At 44.4% G+C, this 18,778-nt stretch overlaps 1 protein-coding gene across 2 annotated transcripts in view; it reads right to left on the bottom strand.

Annotated features, from left to right (window-relative positions):
- CDH4 (cadherin 4) overlaps positions 1-18,778 on the bottom strand; it is a 417,253-nt gene that overhangs the window by 75,045 nt on the left and 323,430 nt on the right. For both annotated transcript variants that reach the window (NM_001004391.2, XM_040650680.2), the window contains 2 exons: positions 16,363-16,518; positions 9,936-10,080 (listed from right to left, as the gene is read on the bottom strand). In NM_001004391.2, the coding sequence (NP_001004391.1) occupies positions 9,936-10,080; positions 16,363-16,518 (301 nt within the window). The remainder of the gene's footprint in view (positions 1-9,935; positions 10,081-16,362; positions 16,519-18,778) is intronic.

Genomic DNA, 18,778 nt, shown 5'->3' with positions numbered 1-18,778 from the left:
GCTTAATCCAGCTGTAGAATGTGAGTGTGCATTGGTAGAAATCAAAGCATTAACCACATCACCCTTAAATACCTGCACCCTGCCCAAGTAGAGACTGGCAGCAGTTACCACAAACCGGGGACACTGCACCAACCCTTCCAGGTCCTAGTGACCATTGACCCCTGGTGATGAAGCCAAAAGAGAGGTGTACGAATGGGGAGAGAGGGTCTCCATGCCTCCAGCGTGTGGAAGAAGTATCAGCTTTATTTTTGGCTCTGAAGGAGCAGACATGCTTACATCCTCCCTACAAACAAGCTGATGACATTAAATGAATGCACGAAGTGACAAAACTCAGGGATGTGCCCAAGTCTGTGCTGTGTATCAAATAATGAACACCCAGTCCAGACGGTGTTTGATGTAACTGCATTAACCCCCACACCTGGCCTGCTAACTCAGGTAGATAACCTGTTGAAAGGGAAGCTTTTCTCATCAAATCAGGCGCATGGTATGTTAAATGAAATACCTAACCTAGTACATCATGTCACTATTAAATCAAATTTGTTGCATGTTGAACAGCTCTTCTGAGGAGCAGATTGAATTATCATGCACAGCTAGTGATGACAAGATTACTGTGCATTACCTTTTCATTAACTAATGTGCCAAGTTCATATATCACCTGAGTTAAAATTAATGTATGGCATGATGAAGGAGATCTATCAATAAAATGCAAGACCCCAAGAATCTGAACTTCACAACACGTTCACTTTTATTTCCCAGAGACTGCCATCTCCAGATATTATTTTGTTAAATGAGATACTTGTGTTTCCCTCTAACAACAGACAAGAAACAAGAGAGAGGCTTGAAAGCACCCCTAATGGAAAATATTCCCATTACATTAATCAAGCTTTCTACTGGGTAGGCAAAGTAATACCTTGCAGAATGCAGGGTGATGGAAGCAAACAGATCGTTTTTACCAGTATCTTCAGTTTTATCGATCCTAAAATTAATTGCATCTGCTTGTAAAAGACTGAAAAAGGATTTTATGTTCACTGTATCTCATTTGGTCTGTGTGTTTGTAAGCTAAAAATGGAGGAAAACAAGGAAGACAGCTGCCCTCTATCTATACCAGCAATGCAGTCGTAAACAAATGTCTCCCCAAAATCACTCTGGAATCTGAGAATCGGGGTGATTGTTTCTGCTCCCAAAGCATGCCAAAGTCTGCTGATTCCCATCGCTGTGCCTGCAATCTCTGCTCTCCCATCTACACAACTGCATTTCTCCATAAAGTCAGGGCTTTCATGGTTTTAAGGCATTCAGACAATGTCTCAGTGCAGTTGTGCTTCCAAAGTCTTTGTTACAACTGCTTTGTAATTACCATTTTTCTAAGCTGGTTTGATATCCATTAGTTAGATTTAATGCATGTTAAAAGAAAGAGCTAATGGGCACTTACCAGGAATCCAAATAGAAAAAAGACAAAAAACTCTTTCACTTCACCCTTTATACTACATGCTACTAAAAAAAATACATAATCCTCTCTGTCTACTCCTGTGATATAAACAGAAAAGCTAAAAATTCATCCATTTGTTTTACTGATAACGCTGATTCTCTGTTGAGCTTTATCTTACAATTTATGTTTTTAATGGCTGGTAAATGGTTGCAGAATCATTAAAGGTTGGTTAACCTTCTCAGTCTAATTTTGACCTACAAGATACTTAATTTAATCATTCCCCCATAGAAAAGGATTGAATCATTATGTGCAGACATGTGGTGATGGCCATATTACATTAGATCTTCATTAACCCAAGTTAATAATGGCTTTGTACTAATGGAAACCTCCCCTTCCTCCTAATTTTTTTTTCCTATATCAGAAAGCTCACTTAGTGAATACTCTGCATCCAATGCTAGACAGCAAGAAGATGGTAACTGTTGATAGGAAAATTGAATACCGAATAGTAGTGTAAAATTTACAGCACTTCCTAAAAATACAATTTTCAGTTCAAGAGAATTTCCTGACACTGCTTCCTCTCCCACCAAGGATGGGATCTCACAGCACTGCTCACAGTGAGAGCGCTTCACCTCCACATCCACACACGTCATGACAGCACAGCACCAAAGCGGTGAGCAGGGCAATGGGATCTGAGCAAGTCTTCTAAGCACAGAGCTACACATAACAACTTACACATGGCTTCCCTACTTGAGAAGTTATTTTCTTACTAATAAGCAGGCCAAAGTGTCCTTGTGCAATTTGTATTTTTAATTGATTAAAAAAAAAACACAAACAAACAAAGGAGGTTCTTCCCTTCTCAATGAAGGACAGACACTGCCTCCAGGCATGCATCCTGGGGACCAGCAGTACACTATCTGGTACAGCACAGAGCTCCTCGGGGCAGAATTTTCCTTGTCATAAGGATGGATTTTAGAGCAGTATTTGGAGAACTGCTGTACTGTCAAAGAATAAAACATCTCAGCAAACAAACCTGCATCCTCAAGTGGGAACAAATGTGTTCAATAGGTGATTTGAAGCACTTTCACATATTTATTGTTAAAGGCTTCGAGTGAAAAATGAGAAGCTGACTCATCAAAGGTGCTCAGTGGAGTCATATATAGGTAAATAGGAATGTGTGCGATGTATGCAAGACATCAAGATGACATGTGCCTGAAACTCTACTGCAGATATAATAAATTGCAAATATACTTAAATTAAACTGCATCCCACACACTCTGGATGGAAAACTAAATAGAAGCAGCACTTCCCTTTTAAATGATATTCCTTCAGTCACAACGGATGCTGCTGTCATTCTCTTTCACCATTATTTTTGTAATCACTGGCAATTTTTGACCTTTCAAGCAGCTAACCTAATTCATAAAGGATGCCACTTCCTAATTAGTGGAGACATCAGATCCTCAGCCTGAAACAATTCAAGAGTTGGCCTAATGAGAGTAAAGAGAGCAAGAGGGGCTGCAGAGATGGCTGAGCGAGCTGAAGCATCTGCTGTCACCCAGCACTGGAGTAAAACCTTCTTATTGTTAAAAAGAAAGCAAATCTCTCAGGAGAGACAACGGAGAGATGCACTAAATGCAGTGCACACGGGCATGGCCAGGTTGGCAAACAGCTCCTGCACTGCAGCACAGTGAGATCCCGTACACTGCAGAGAGTAACAGAAGCAAACCTTCACGGTGGGCAAAAGCACACAGAGACTCTGAGCAAACAGCTCTGATTGCATAAATGGATGAACCTCTGCTCAGCCGAGCGCCTGCAGAACCCTCTCCATTCCTGCAGGCATATTCAAAAAATGGAGCAAGCACAACATGGGATGAGATATCCAGACCGGCAGCAGCAAGCTGTGCTGGGTTGCATCCCCAGCCAAAGGCACGGGCAAGCAGCAAGGTGCCAGGCAGCACAAACCCTGTGGTTACACAAGGCTCGAGTCCAGCCTGGGATTTTGACCGAGAATAAGAGCCACACAGACTCCTAACACGGTTACTCAGCAGGCCAGCTGTGGTGAACATTCACAGACTGGTGGAAGCTACACTTGTGTTCAACACACTGGAAGGAAGAATGGTGCACAGGTACATCTGCGCCTGCACACCCGGACACCTGAATGCCTAAAGCACTGGAGTTGTGTTTTGGCATTATCACAGGCTGAACGACTTTGCCTCTTGCAATTCCTGATGACTTATAATTCTTGTTCCTATTCTCTTGTATTCAGTGCATCTGTAGATCACTTGCTTTGTGGTAATATACGTATTACTGGATGGGGCCCTGAGCACCTGATTGATTGCTATAGGTGTCCCTGTTCATTGCAGGGAAGTTGAGCTTTAAGGGTCCCTTCCAATTCCAACCATTCTGTGATACTATATTATAACATAATTTCAAATAAATACAGAGTATATATATAATTCTGTATTATTTGTAACTGCTGCTTAAAAAGTTATGGAGAGTGGACTCCTACAGTGTTGTAACTCTCTTCAAGAGTGGTCTCAGAACATGATTTCCATCTTTTTTCCTTATATCAACCCGGCCACCTTTTCCGGAGGGTAAAACCACCGGCATTTTATTCTCACTTACATCCCTATAATTCACTTCCTTGCTATTGGGACTAGACGCTTCTGAAAAGGAAATTAAGAAGAGCACAGATTTCATAACCACTCACCTCGAAACAAAATGGGAAGCACCATGGCGTGTGCGTAGAAAAACAATTTCTTAAAATTGTGCTTGGCTGAGCAAAAGAACTTAAGAAGAGAATATTGCGTATCCCAAGTCCATGTGCAGTCTGTGAGAGAACAGAGCTGGGATGGACAAAGGTGTGTTTATAATTGCACATGAAGTGCAATTATAGCATGGCACAAGGCGGCACTGCATCGATGCGTATGCTTGTGTGATGAGCCCAGAAGCGACACCCCCAAACTGTGAGGAGCTCTGGAAAGACTTAAAGAAACTCTGGCACTTAAAAGTCTTTCTGCACATGGTCTCTCTAGCATATGGCATTTGCATTTTTTCTAGTGTTTAGTGCTATCAGCAGGAAAACGCACCTGGCCCCGTGCGATGCCCACCGCTGACAGCACTCTGCCAACGTGCCCATGTGCTTTGCTCAGCCTAAGCTGTCCTCAGCACAGCGTACCAACACCTACCTCCATGCTGGTAAAAGAATATTAAATGTTATAACAACAAGCAGCGCAATGACGTTGTTGTAATGATGCACAATAGAAGAAAGGGGTCTTCACTCGTTGCCCCATTCATTTCTAAAAGCAAAGCTGCCTCTCTGATCTCAGGCCCTGATGCTTTCCTTTCCTCCTGCACCACCCAGCAGACCTGCCCTGGTTTTCCACTGGAAACAACCTGCAGGACACCCTCTGCCTCTGTTCTAATTGTCAGGATGGGAAAGAGGAGGGAGCTACAGATGTAGGATCCAGATTCTTCCCATGAATATATATATATACACACACGTGCAACTTTATGCTTTAAAAGATTAATTTCACAAGCTTTAAATTGCAGTTTAATTTGAAAACTAATTCAGCCTCATAATTGGCTTTCTGTTCAAATCACTGAGGCTAAAGATTTAAATTCTTAATATTCAGATGACTTTCAAGTTTCTGGCCCCATCTGTGCATTAGCCCATGGTGTTAATCTCGGAGGGAATCTCTGCTAGCATAGATATAAAATAAACAGACTGGGACACTAATAGAATAATCGACTTTTAAAATCCTTTTTTTTTTTTTTTTTAAATATACTGCTTATTTTTATGAGATTTCCTTAACACAATTTGCCACATATAGATTTGGCTCCCAGCGATTTCATTTTTCACATGCCATGCAATCAACAATTATTGTGTCAGAGTTCCATGAAATCAGGAGCAGACGGGGAAATTTCAAATTACGACATTTTTCACGTAGGAAATACTAATTTCCCTCTATTTGGGGAGACTGTCTGTTTTTAACAGACCTTCACACCACCAGGACAAACCATCCTGCCCACACAATACCATGAAATAGAAAGAGTTGGCCAAAACTGAAGCTTGCACTTTTGCTATTGACTTGGAAGGGACTGAGATGCATCTACAGAGTCGGTGAACTGGAAAGGACGAATGGGAATGGAAAAGGCCAATCTGACAGGAACAAATGGTTTTGGAGAGATGTGTTAATTTTTGACAATCTCTCTGTTAAAACAAAATAGATACAACCCAGAGCAAAGCAGTTGAGTCACTGCGGACCATTTCACATTGACCTTTTCAGAACCGAATGCTTGGCTAAAGTAAGACATCCCCACCCCACCGTAAGGTACATTTTGTGTTGGCTGCATCAAAACTGAGCTTCTTCAGCGACCAGAGTAATTTTTCTCCATCACATTTTTGTTTTGCAATTAAAATCCTTTTTTTTTCCCTCTATAAGTTAAACACTCTCATCCTAAATCACTCTGAAACCAGAGGAACCATTGTAAAGCATCGCTCCCCTCCCCTGGGACACCCCTGGGAGGCTGCAGGCTGGGCGCACTGCTGTAACACAGGGCTCCTGGCAGGCAGTAATTGGGGTCAAACAGAGGGAAAAACCCACCCCAAACCTGCACAGAGCCACGGGCTTTGAAAGGGCAGCAGGAACCCGGGCTGTGCGAGCCGTCTCGCTTTATCAGTGCTTGAAAGGCAGCTTGGGTAGCTCCGGGAGAACTTTGCTGATTAAGGCTGCCAGAGGGACCAGGGGGATTTCAGCTCTAGCTTGCAGCTGCATTTTTAAAACTTGGCTGTGTTCTTCATATAGAGGCAAAGTTCAAAGAGGCAGAACATTATTCAATATGAGTAAAACACGGTCTTTTAAGATACACTTTCAAACAGTGGCTCGTTAAATCAAAACAACTTGTGGGGGAAAGAGAGAAAGGAAGAAAGATGGTCGTGTGAAAAAGAGAATCCTGCGTTGCTATTCCTGCTCTGCATTTCTGGAAGAGCCCGCATTTACACATTTAAGCTGTCCAGCTGCATGACCTTAGGCTAGATAAACTAGAAATACATTAACGTGTTTCACAGAGTATCAAAAAAGGAAGAAGAAATGCAATGCAGTGTAAGAGCCAGCACACGCTGAAGGATTTACGCAGGGCAGGCTGCGACACATGCGTTCACACTACGGAGAATTTTTTTTGAGAACACTGTGCTCTGGTGTCAGACACTACTTCAATTGAGTTATTATAATCTTAACCAGCACCAACAACCTATTATAATTAATAATCCTTGATGATTTCTTTTCTATTCCTGTCAAGGGTTGCTTCAAGGTGACTCGCACGCCGCAGAGCTCCTGGGAGCTCAGCAGGCTGAGAACTGAGCAGCGCTGGGTCACAAAGCCTGCTGCTGCCCCAGTACTGCACGCTGCTGCCAGCACTGCAGCTCTTGGACAGTCCCCTGTGAAGGCTGTTTATCTCTTAGGCTAAAACTAAGCTGCTCCTTCCATGGGAAGTAAAGCGCCCAGCAGCACCACTCCACAGGCTGGAGTGCACCGTCCTTCCTGCATTCCTACTTTCTTCGTTCGTGCTGTCTCCTTTTGCCTTATTCAATGCAGAGAGAGCAGGTTATGTCTTATGCCCTACTTGGCCACCCTCCCAGCCCTGCAATGGCCAGGCATGCTTTGCCGCCATCCCACAGGCAGGATGCTCTCCCCCAGCTCATCGCATCTCAGCTGCACGAGGGGACCAGGCTGCAGCATCCTCTGGAGGCACTGTCCTGCCCACAGGATGCTGTGCCAGATGCTGTTGCTTTACCCCGTGATGGCACCGCAGGGTCTCTCTTCCCCTCCAATGTGATGGGCTCCATTGACCCTGCCAAGCAGCCTTGCAGGGGCTTTCCCTTCAGCTCAAGGTCACCACGCCCTGCTCGGTCTGTGCTTAACAGCGTATCTGTGATGGTCTTGCTCTGGGAAATGTTCATGGGTAGAGTTCGAGCTCCATATGTCCCTTTTCCTTTTTTTAAAATCTGGGCAAAATTCCTACTGACTTCAAGCAGACATTGGCTGCTCACACTAGCTGCCCACAGAGTCAGTGTTTATTTGGGATACGAACACTCCAGTTACTTTTCTCATAAAAGGTGCTCAAATTTATTAAGAACATTGCAGATACTATGGCAATTAAGGCAAGCTGCATTTTTAATCACAGCCATTATAAATGGGCATATGGAGGATGTGAGAAATAACAGTTGCACAGGATGTCCAGGGAAGCATTTTCAGTCCTCAGGCACAGCTCAATACCAATGAATAGTGGAAAATGAATGCTGAACTCCTATATCATATAATAAGATTTTTTGGTTTGCTTGAAGCAGATCTCCACTTTATACATGGATATACTCACATATGCATATACACATAGAGGCATATGTAACTTACTGTTGAATCAATATTGAACAAGTCTTGCTGTCAGCTCTAAGAGTATCCGATGTCTTTCATTTGTCAGCCATGGCCACAGACAATCACAAATTCTGGCTGCCTGTTTTTCCTTTCCAAAGGTTGCTGTTGTACCTCCTTAGTTGTTACAATATTCTGAGCCAACTTGTACTATAAAGAAGCTTCCAAATCTCTGCAATATCTATGTTTAGCTAAATATATTGCTTAGACTTGTCTCTGCACAGAGCTGGGATACATATCTTTGAGGTAAATGAGGAGCGTGCAGACTTCTACAGACAGTATCTGACCTCTCTATCATTTTCTCAAAGACATAACATCATGTTTATTGCCAGGTACATGGAATGAAGGCCTCGGATACCCGAATTCCCAGGTGGATTTATAAAAGCAAGGAACAGAAATTCAATACTAATATAAACCTTTAAAAGAATACCGATTAAATGGGAAAGGGGAGGAAAAAACAAATACATCAAAGACAAATGTAATTGCTTTTGAATAAAAACAGATTGCTTTCTACCTACCTGCCTTAAAGGCAAACACTCCAGTCTGGGATACAGAACACCACAATCACTGCTGGAAGCAGAGGCACAACCATTTTGTAGGCAAAGGTATCCTATTCTGATTTAATAGCTCAAAGGCTTATCTGGATTTCAAACAAGAAGAGGATGCAATTTGCTGCTTCTTTCACACAAATGAGCACAGCTAGTTAAAACATCTGGGAACACTTTGAATATTGATTTGTCCTAGAGTAAGATGTAAGGAATTTGACTCGCTGCGGAAATGTATTAATCTTCCAACATTGATATGCTGCAAAGTGGCCTTCAAAGGAAAGGAGGAGAAGTCCTCCTGGAAGACAGCATCAGAACGAGCCTCCTGGGGGCTGCTCGCTCACCTTGCAAGAGCACGGTTTGCATCAACGTCTGCACGTCACCCCAAAGCACAGAGGGAAGGAGGCTGCACCCCTCCGTTCCTCAGAAGCACTGTCACACAGTCCCCAGCACATGTCACCATCACAGCCCATTCCTCGATCAATCACGGCTGCGATTCACCTTGTTAGAAGCAGCAGCCGCCGGAGAGTTCTCAGTGGCACCTCCGGCAGTGGAGGAGCCATGACAGATGTTTGCTGACACCAAACAGAGCCACATGGTGCCTAACCCCCAGTACACCATCCATTTACCTTGGAAAAAGCCTCAGCCTGATTTCAGGTGACTTACAAAAGTACCAGTGACAGTACCCATACCAGTTACGTTCAGCAATGAGCTAAAGCAACCCTGGTTATCACATCAGAAACCACAGAGTTCTGCTGTACCGAACTGCTCGACAGCGCCATGGAAAAGAAGGCATTAATGACCCTTACAACTGCATTTTTCCAAAGATGTAAACATGTTTGTATAAAAATCATCACTTGCACACTGTGTACTGCTTACACTCTCACTACCTCTTCACTCATCATTTTTCAGAACATCTGCTTCTGATTTTCCCAAATGTTACCCTTTGTACAAAAAATCCGTGAGAATGGGGGAAGACCTGGCAATCTCAGAGAGATCCCAGGAGCCAGAATGGGTGACCTTTACAGGTCCCTTCCAGCTCAAACAACTTGATTCTACGGTTCCCACCAACAGGGCTGCATCAGGTCCAAATAAGACAGCAGTTCCATGATACCGAGCTTGTAAACGACTAGATTAAACAGCAATGAGTTGGCTATTTGGCACTTCGGGCACAGGGTCAGGAAAAGGCTGGATTTGCTTTCTGTACTTGTAGTTGGAGTAATGGCACTGCATACCTGCAACGAGCATATGAGAAAGGTAATACAAAGCATTACTTCACAAAGCTGATGTTTTTGCAAAATCCACATCCAAGAAGGGACTGCCAGGATCTAACTCTAACCCGAGTTTGCACTTTCTCTCCATCAGGAGAAATAGATATCAGCTGAATTGTTCTCATCTCCATCAGCCTTCAACAAAAGAGCCAGCAAAAGAAAAGCTCTCCTCCATTCGCCATATTTCAAGAGGAGGCAAAGCCACCAAGGCAAGATTAACGTTTGAAAGCTTGCGACAACTTTAAGACTTTTTTTTTAACTGTACCTGGTTTAGAGCCTTCATCAACAGATCCATTATAGACTTGGTTTATAAACTCCGGTCTGTTGTCATTCATATCAATCACATAGATGTAAAGGTCAATAGGATTCTCCACCTTGTTTCCATTCATATCCACTGCATGAGCCCGGAGCTGGGAATAAGCACAATGAAAGCATAATATCAGCAATTGGATTTGTTGCAGAATGAGAAACCACACTTTGCAAGAATCGACTTTGCCTCACAAATACTTTCTCACAATTGAACTGAGCGGGTATGTAATTCCAGGAGAAAGCAGCGATGTGGTTTCCATCTGAACTCCAGACATGCACGGTTTTTCAAAGCTTAACATAATATTGAAATAATATTTTAAAATATTGTCAGTGGGAACACTCAGACTCTGGTGCAGCGATGCCGTGCCCTTCGCTGCTAATAGACCGCTCTGTTCTAATTTTTAAGATGTGCTGAACCTTGTCTGACAATCTGAAGAGCAAATTTTGCTCAGTTCCAAACACAGTGAGGAATGAGATTGACTTGAGAGGCTTCTTATGGGAACCTGCAGCCTTTCATACCCACAATAACAGGGATTAATAAGTGGAGAGATTCCAGAAGGGCATTAGTATTGTTTATTCTTTCTTTAATCACAGTCTCTAGGAGCAGGAACATCTACCAACCCCATCGCTCTATGCGCCAAAAGGCATAAGAACAGTCCCTTTCCTTCAAATGCTAGGAGCCCCTGTGGCACTTAAGGATGAAATATTTTCTCAGGCTTAACTAAAATATCAGTGATGAAGCATTACAATAACCGGAGCTACAGTGTTAAGTCCTCACCTAAAGTGGAACTGCAGCTTTATCTTATTAGCAATAACCATCAGTAATAATGCTGGAAAACAAGAGCATCTGTTTTCTGAACAAAAGGGACAGCTACAGCATGTCAAAATGAGTAATTAATAAAACAATGCAATCAACATTAGACTGGAACAATCAGTAACCAGGTGAAGAAAATGGATAGCTTGCTCATTCAGGGGAACAGATGGCTACTCTAAATGGTGCACGCGCTGAACATCACCATCAGCCTCCGGAAAAAGGAGACAAGCAGAGAAAGAGCCCCGCAGTGCCGGTCTATGGGTGGGCACTGGAGGTACTGTGGCACGGTGCTGCAGTCCTTGACACACCTCCTTCTTGGATATCAGATATGGACAGGGGACCCTAAAACCCGCCCGTGGTGAGCACGCTGCGTGCTCCGTCCCCAACACCTCATGCTGGGCAAGCAGTGGGGGCTGTGCTCCCCATCCTGGGCATTGGGTGCTGCAGCCATGGGAGCTCCCATGCACGGAGGTCTCCATCTCCTCTGATGCGTGACAAATACACACTTTAATTGTATTAGCACTGGCTGCTGGCTCTCGCTCCCCCTGTGCTTGTGATTGGTACCACTTTCTCCTTCATGTGTGGTGTTCAGAAGTCCAGAGCTTAACAAAAGAAACTGCATGCTGTTATGATAGACTGGATTAACATTTAATCAAGCAAAGAGAACAAACTGCCACGTGAAATAGGCTGAACGAAGAACGTTCTTTAAAGGAAGCTAAGAAGCGCTTTTTCTTTAGTGACTGAAGAAGTCTGGCTTTGCTTTCAATGCAGGATGTACCATTTGTATTTCTCGATTTGTAATGGTCTTAATATCTGCATTCCTTGCCTGAATATAAACTGCTTTGACTCCCACCTGTTGAGCTATCCTTCATCGTGTCAGATGTAGCAATTCAATAACTTTACAAGTCAGAGGTCAGATTGCCTTTGAAAAAAAGTAATTCGGAGCTAAAATTAAAGTTATTATCTTCAAACTGAGGCAGCTCTGGGCCGCCTCTTGCTGTATTTCCAGGAGCGGAAATGGCTCCATTCAGAGATAAAGCAGAGAGCAAGGCTGATATCTTCCCCCTCAGATCTGACTTTCCCCCTGCAAATTTTTAATTACATTTGAGAGCTCTTGTTTGAAATCTCCAGGAGTTGGGAATTTCTCAGCAATGCACGTCCATCTGCTTGTTGCACTCACTGAGCACACATATCTATGACCGGGGTGCTGCTGCCTGCGCTCAATGGAAAGAAGACTCAATGAGACAGAGGATCCTCACCTGCCTGCGGTGAGCCAGCACAGCACCTGGATGGGGCTGAGCTATGGGAGGAGGGCAATGTTTGGGGACATGGGCATTTTCCTGTACTTCCAGGAATTTTCTTTCTGCACAGCCTTTTAACAGCTCTTTGTGGTCGCTCCTCTGTATCCTTTCACAAAACACTGCTCTTCTTCAGTGGTCTGTCTCCTGCAGCACAGGTACAAGAGATGCTTGAGACAGAGCGTGGTATCTAAGCTCAACTCAGAGGGAGCTCTTCCTCATTAGAGATCATTTCTCATTAGAGACTGCTCCCAGAAGAGGAAGTTAAAGGAAATGGACTCAATGGGGCAATCTGTCCAGTGGGAAACTCTCTGTACCTCCAAGGCAGATAAGATACTGCCTTCCTTAACTCCTCCTCTCCCCATCCCTCTAGCCCTACTCCTTGTGCTCATCCCACATCCTCAAGCCAGAGAACCACACTTTGTTCTGGAGTCATTCTTCACATGCCAAAACAGGGCTCATTTGTGCAAGGCACAGTGTGAGTGTAGTGCAGTGCTCAGCAGATCAGGTGTGCCCAGCGGGTCCTTTGGGGGCAGAAGGAAAGATGGGACGGAAAGCAGATGCACGCGAGTGCTCCTCCATTGTGAGTGGCGGTGAGTGAGGCACAAACAATGATGACTGCCCTCAGTCAGGCACAGACATCACCTAGAGCTGGAAAAGCCAGTAGTGGAAAGGGCAGGGACTTCCACCATGCACCAACCAAAGAGTGGGCTCCATATTCCTTAACAAATACTGTTTGAAAGTCTGACAATTGTCGCTATCATATTCAGCAGCAGCCACCACAGGTCTCTGAGGTTTTTCCACTGACAGTCTGCCATGTAAACATGGCTGTTGGCATACAAATGATTCAGTATCATGATTATTGATTACACTGGAGGCTGGTGGTATCTGAAGGTAGTTAGTCAAAGTCAACACAATGAATTGTGTTAAATATGAGTATTACTTATGCACTAATACTACTAATACAAATATACATTATCAATCAGTGACAGAGACTCTAAGCAATAAGCATACAATGTCATGCCTAATTTGTATGCTCTTAATTGTGATTAAAAGTGCAAATTAGGGCGTTGTGACACAAATGGCTGGCATTACTCACTAGAACTCAGTTAAAAATATTGGAATTAGCTCTCGCATCCCTGAATTTTGACTCATCTATTTTGTCTCCTTGCACTGCAAATGACTCCTTCTCAGACTGCAACTAACCTGTCCTGCTCCAGCCATCCCAGACATTATGTCACGGGTCTCATTCTGAAGGCACACGTGTCTGGGACTGGCTGAGAACTCGCTTCTGAGTTCCTCCACAATGCACATTACTTGCGTACCAGAAGCACTGTTGACTTATTGATGTGAGGATGTAGTTGATGGCTTTTACACACAAAATGCAAAATGCCTTGGAAAACAAACTGCCCATTTTCTATCCCTAGGACTGGCCAACAGCAGCTTAATACAAAACTGCTGTCTGGATCAGGAAAGCCTGATCACTGGTTCTGTTACCAGTGAAAAAAAGACTTAGGGAATGTAGCTACGTAAGGTGGCTGTACGCCAAGACTCACTGGGCAGCAATAACCATGAAGGGCTGCCTGCAGGAGATGCAGTGACAACTGGAAGCCAGCACAGACGGCAGCAGAAGGGGGTGGGCTGGGGCTCACACCAGCAGTGTGCCCTGGAGCCACGCTCCCTCACATGCAGCTGCAGCACAACTCCCTGACCACTTTTGCAGCTGGCACTGCATCTGGGATGTCTGCAAGGTCCCTGGAGAGCTTATGCATTGCTTTGTAGTGCAGAGGAGAAAACAGCTGAGGCTCACATAGGGCCAAACTCGTGGCCACCAGCACTGCAGTCATGCTGTGGAGTCACCTGGCAGACATGGTGAGCCCCAGAGGCACAGCCATCTCTGCATGCTTCACATGGACATGTCCTCCTGAAAAGCTCATGAAAAGCTACGGGGAAGTTCCGCTACAGAACTAATGAGAAAGCATCCATTTCACCTTAGGGAAAAGATAGGTTCCATCAGACGAATGGCTTGCTACGTGTGGGGAGAATTAAAATAGTATTTTAAAAATGGTCATCCCAAAGCAAAACAGATAATAAGAAAATACGTGTTACGAACGTAGGAGTTAATGAAAAAGAACTCTTCACACGAAGGCTCACAAACACTTGCAATTTTTTTTTTTCTTTTTTTATAATTAGATTTTAGATCACCTGGAAATGAAAGCAGCAAGAACAACGCTCAGCAGTGACAGAGGCTCCGAGCAGATGTCGTTCAGCTCAGGAGTGCAGAACGCTGGGCTCCCCAGGCTCTGGGCACTGCAGCCCCACTGCCGGCCTCGTCCTGCATGGGGTCAGGCTCAGAGCATCCAATGGAGCTCAGGAAAACCCCATAGCAGGTGTCAAACTGACTCAAAGATGGTTAGCCTTGAGTCACTGCTTTCCTACACTCAGTACGAGTTCCAGGTCTGCTTTTGCCTTTCACTGAGTAGCTGAGCTGACTTCTGACACTGACTTCTCCAAAACCTGGAACAGCCAAAGCTCAGGGCTGGATCTTCATTCTGGAGGCTGGCCCAATATCTCCAACTTCCAGAATGGTCCATTCCTACTGTATGTTTCTGTACCAGTGTTCGGGTCACTGCTTTGGAGACAATGTATTTATAAACGCTTTGTAAAGGATTATTAAATGAACAATTGATGATCCAATAAATCATCAATCAATTTCTTCCGAGGCTGAGGGATCTAAACATTGTTTACAGTCGTGATTGAAATGATCTCTATCATCTTCTACTGCTCTGCTAACAAAGATTTTCTATCACTCACAATTCCTGTCTGTAAGCTCTCATAACATATTTATCAGCTATCCACTCTCCGTAAACTGTATGTTCCTGTAACCTTCAGAGTGAATCTGTTTATTTGTGCCTGGAGCTGCCAGGTCAAGGTTTCTGTAAGGAACAGGAGGGCCGGAATTCCTGTGGTGTGCACCATTCACAGAGGTGACAATTCAGTTTGCTGAGCTCCCTGAAGCCCTCAGGTTAAGTTTGTTATTAGAGCACTGCACAATTTTTTACTGCAAGGAAATCTTCTTCAGCATATTTTTTGACTGAGAGTGTCCGTTGCTAGACATCATACAGACTCCATCAAAAGCATTAATGTGTGCATAGTATTACCAACAACATCATTTTATAATAACCCGGCACTGCTGAAACAATATCAACGGTGATGAGATGACACACAGTATCATCTCAAACATTCCTTTTCCAAAGTGATCTCCCTTCATATTTTCACAGGCACAACAAACAAAACAATTGTTCATGTTCACAGAGGATTAAAACAACTTCCCTTCAGACCCCCCCTTAACCCAGGGGAAATCTCCTTTTTCCACCCAGCTGAAGAGGTAATCTATTTCTTTGTCCTCCCACCCCAGTCCCAAAGCTGTGTCAATGTGGTTAACTGGACACCTGATAAAGCTGACACAATGTGTGTCTCTGGAGCAGCAGTTGGGGATGGTGTCAGCGCAAGTGACCCATCCTGCATCACTGACATCACAGCATCCCTGGGATGGGCTGTTATGATGCCCACAGATGTGGCTACTGCTGATAGAAAGCAATCCATGAAACAACCCATTACAGCCTCTCTGGGAGACAACGAAAGCGAGGATGCAGAAAGCGTTTGAAATTTTGCAGAGCCATCATGTGAGGTGCAATGCTTTTTTAAAGCAATTTGTGGGGCTGTATCCTCTGTGCAATTACACCGTGTAATGTACAGACTGTGATTTATATCACAGCATAACGACCAATTACACTCAAAGCATACTGCAGGTAGAGCATTTTATGAACTAGGGTAGTGAAAGGCTGCACTTTTGAGAGTAATTAATCTTAATTAATTCCCTCGTATTTAATATTAGCCTATCTGCATATTTAAAAACCTATCTGACACACCCCCATCATACAGCCTGAACATCTCCCAGTAATTTAAAATGAAAAATGACGATGCCAATTATTGCATGTTTAGCTGCAGTAATGATTCCCAAATTAGCAGTTTCCCAAGACATGCTAATGTTGCGGATGGTTTCGCATGGTTTTGAGGGGTTCAGTCCACAGATAAATTTGCATGGATTTAATAAGCAGTGTGCAGTTGCACCACTTTAAAGAAATGGGTGGCTCTGTGCTGGAAAAGGACATTGGTTTAATGTTGTTTTGCACTGGCGTGGCTGATAGAGCCTGCAAACCTAGATAAACCCCCAGCTGTCTTCTTTCCCCTTGGCATATCATGCTTACATGGTAGGAAGCTCTTTCCTCTCTGTCCATAGGGCGGGTCACATACATCCTCCCAGACACAGGGTCAATGCTGAAGACTTCCATTGGTGGCTGGTCGGCTCCCACTCCGGTGATGCTGTACCTGATATGGATCTCTTTGTCCTTATCGGAACGAATCTGGATGGAATAACAAAGGCAGCAATCAATAAGCTTTGGACAAAAGCCATATGGATGTTTAAACAACTTTAAAGATCTGAGCCTGGAAGCTGCATAAATGTAAAACCGCTGTCAATTTTGACAAGGAGCTCGAGCTGTATGCTGAAGATTTGGGAAAAAGCCAGGAAAAGTTCCTTCCACATATTTCCTGTTATTTTTTCTCCTCTTTTATTCATGATGATTCTCTAGGAATCATTACAATTCTGACTTTTTGCCTCTGATGTGGGAGAATCTATATGCACAAAAGAATGCTGTTTACTTGCTATTGAAACCGTAAGCTCCTGAAAGCGCCCAGATTGTTCAGTTACAGCCAACATCTCACGGCCATTCACCACTTCCAGAAATGCTCCCTGCAGTCCCCTCCATCCCATTCTCAGTCCATGTCACCATGCGCACGAATGCTCCCATGACATTTGGAGAGCTGAGCTGCTTGCTCCTGCCTTGTCCAGCCCTGCAGGATGGAGGAGGGAGGCTGGGAATGGCTGGCGGGACGTTACCATTTGCCTATGTGCCCATTTGTCGAGGAAAGGCGCGTTTGGCACATTGCTTTCGAAACTCCTTCCCTCCCATACCTTGAGAAACACATAACAAACCAAATACAGCATGACGAATTACACGTACCTTGGATACAGAGACAAGAAAATAAAAAAGGGAGGTTAATATGTTGTCCTAGCAACCCTGACTATCTCTTTAAACCCAAATTTAATTTTCTGATCAAATGCTGAAAGAAGTTCTTGCAACACCGTGCCTATTCCTGAAACAAAGTGCAAGGTACCAATAAATTACCACCCCCTGCACCATCACAAACCATCCTGGCAGCATAAAGTAGAGCATTTTTTCCCGCAAACAGGTCCATGGATACAACAAAGTAGTGAGAAGATAATGGAAATCTTGTGAGTGAGTGCACGTCAGCATCTCTGCTTTGGCAGCTGCTGTAAGGGGGCTCAGCAGGGGGCAGGAGGCCCCTGAGGGGGGAGTAGAGCTGCCTTCCCTAGCAGTGAGGGGTTGGGATGGGCCATGGGTTGCTCTCACATTCCTCCCACATGTCACCCATCGCTATTTCCTCCCCTTGTGCTGAATGTTGGTGCAGAATGACACCAGATCCCCAACAAGCATCTCCAAGCATCTCCTTTGATGCCTTTGTCCCGATCGTTACCAAGTTTGTACGCTGGTTTCTTCACACTGCCTCCACTGAGCAGTCTGCTGCTGCCAACAGCTAATGATGTCAGTTATTACTCGGCACCACGAGGATTGATTCGTGCTGCACCCACACTGCTGGAGCTGAAGGTCAGGGAATACAGACAGTTTCATCTGTCTTTCTCTACAGGATTCTATGCTTCTTTAGGCTATTAGCACCAAGAAAAACTGATAGGGCTTGCACTGGTGTCATCACTTAGAACAGGTACTGGGGACACAGAGAAAGTGCCCTCGTGCCGCACACCGCCGTTTATGCAGGTCTGTGGGTGCCCAGTGGGTATTTGTAATAGGGACCCAAGCAGTCAGGCTTGAATCCAATTTTCATTAGCAAATCCATGGGTGAAAAAGAGTATATTAAACCTAAGCTTTGCTTGCACAACTGTGGTTTTAATGACGGCAAATGGCTCCTCAGCTCAGTAGCTGAAGTCTGTAGTGCCCATTTTTAGAAACTCAGCTCTCACCTCGTCGGGTAGGCAGGGCTGAAAATGGGATTTATGTGAATGTCTGTGCAAATGAATAACTCGAGTCAGGAGTTCAGGCTCTAACCCACTATGCACGTGTTTGCAGCTTAGGCTCAAGGTAAGCGAAAATCTAGGAAGCCACGTTTGTGGCTTTGAGTCAGTGTGGGGTTTCCATCTCTGAAATTAAGAAGAAAGAACAGAAAAAAGTAACTCGGGCCACATGGCTGTGTGTCCGTCACCATCAGTGCACCTGCACCAGGGTGTCTGCACGTTTGCTGCCTTTTTGCTCACTGAAGCACAGCAGCCAGGAGGGGCTCCTCAGGCACAGCCTGAACCTCAGCCCCAATTCAGCTCAACTACAGCCATGACTGGAGCATACGTACCTAACAGCAAACCGGCCTCCCCCCAAGAACTGAAATGGAAGCAATTTTAACCTGAATCACGGAAGAGGGGAGTCTGCCAGTCCTTCGTGGGCATTTTTATGCTCTATTTCCTGTTGCATACAGTACCCCGATCCCATTGTGATAGAAGCATTAGAAATGCATAGAGAGAGGCAGAAACGT

This window comes from Gallus gallus, chromosome 20 (assembly GCF_016699485.2).
Source record: "Gallus gallus isolate bGalGal1 chromosome 20, bGalGal1.mat.broiler.GRCg7b, whole genome shotgun sequence".
NCBI classification, from domain to species: domain Eukaryota; kingdom Metazoa; phylum Chordata; class Aves; order Galliformes; family Phasianidae; genus Gallus; species Gallus gallus.
This window is presented reverse-complemented; position numbering and strand designations above follow the sequence as displayed.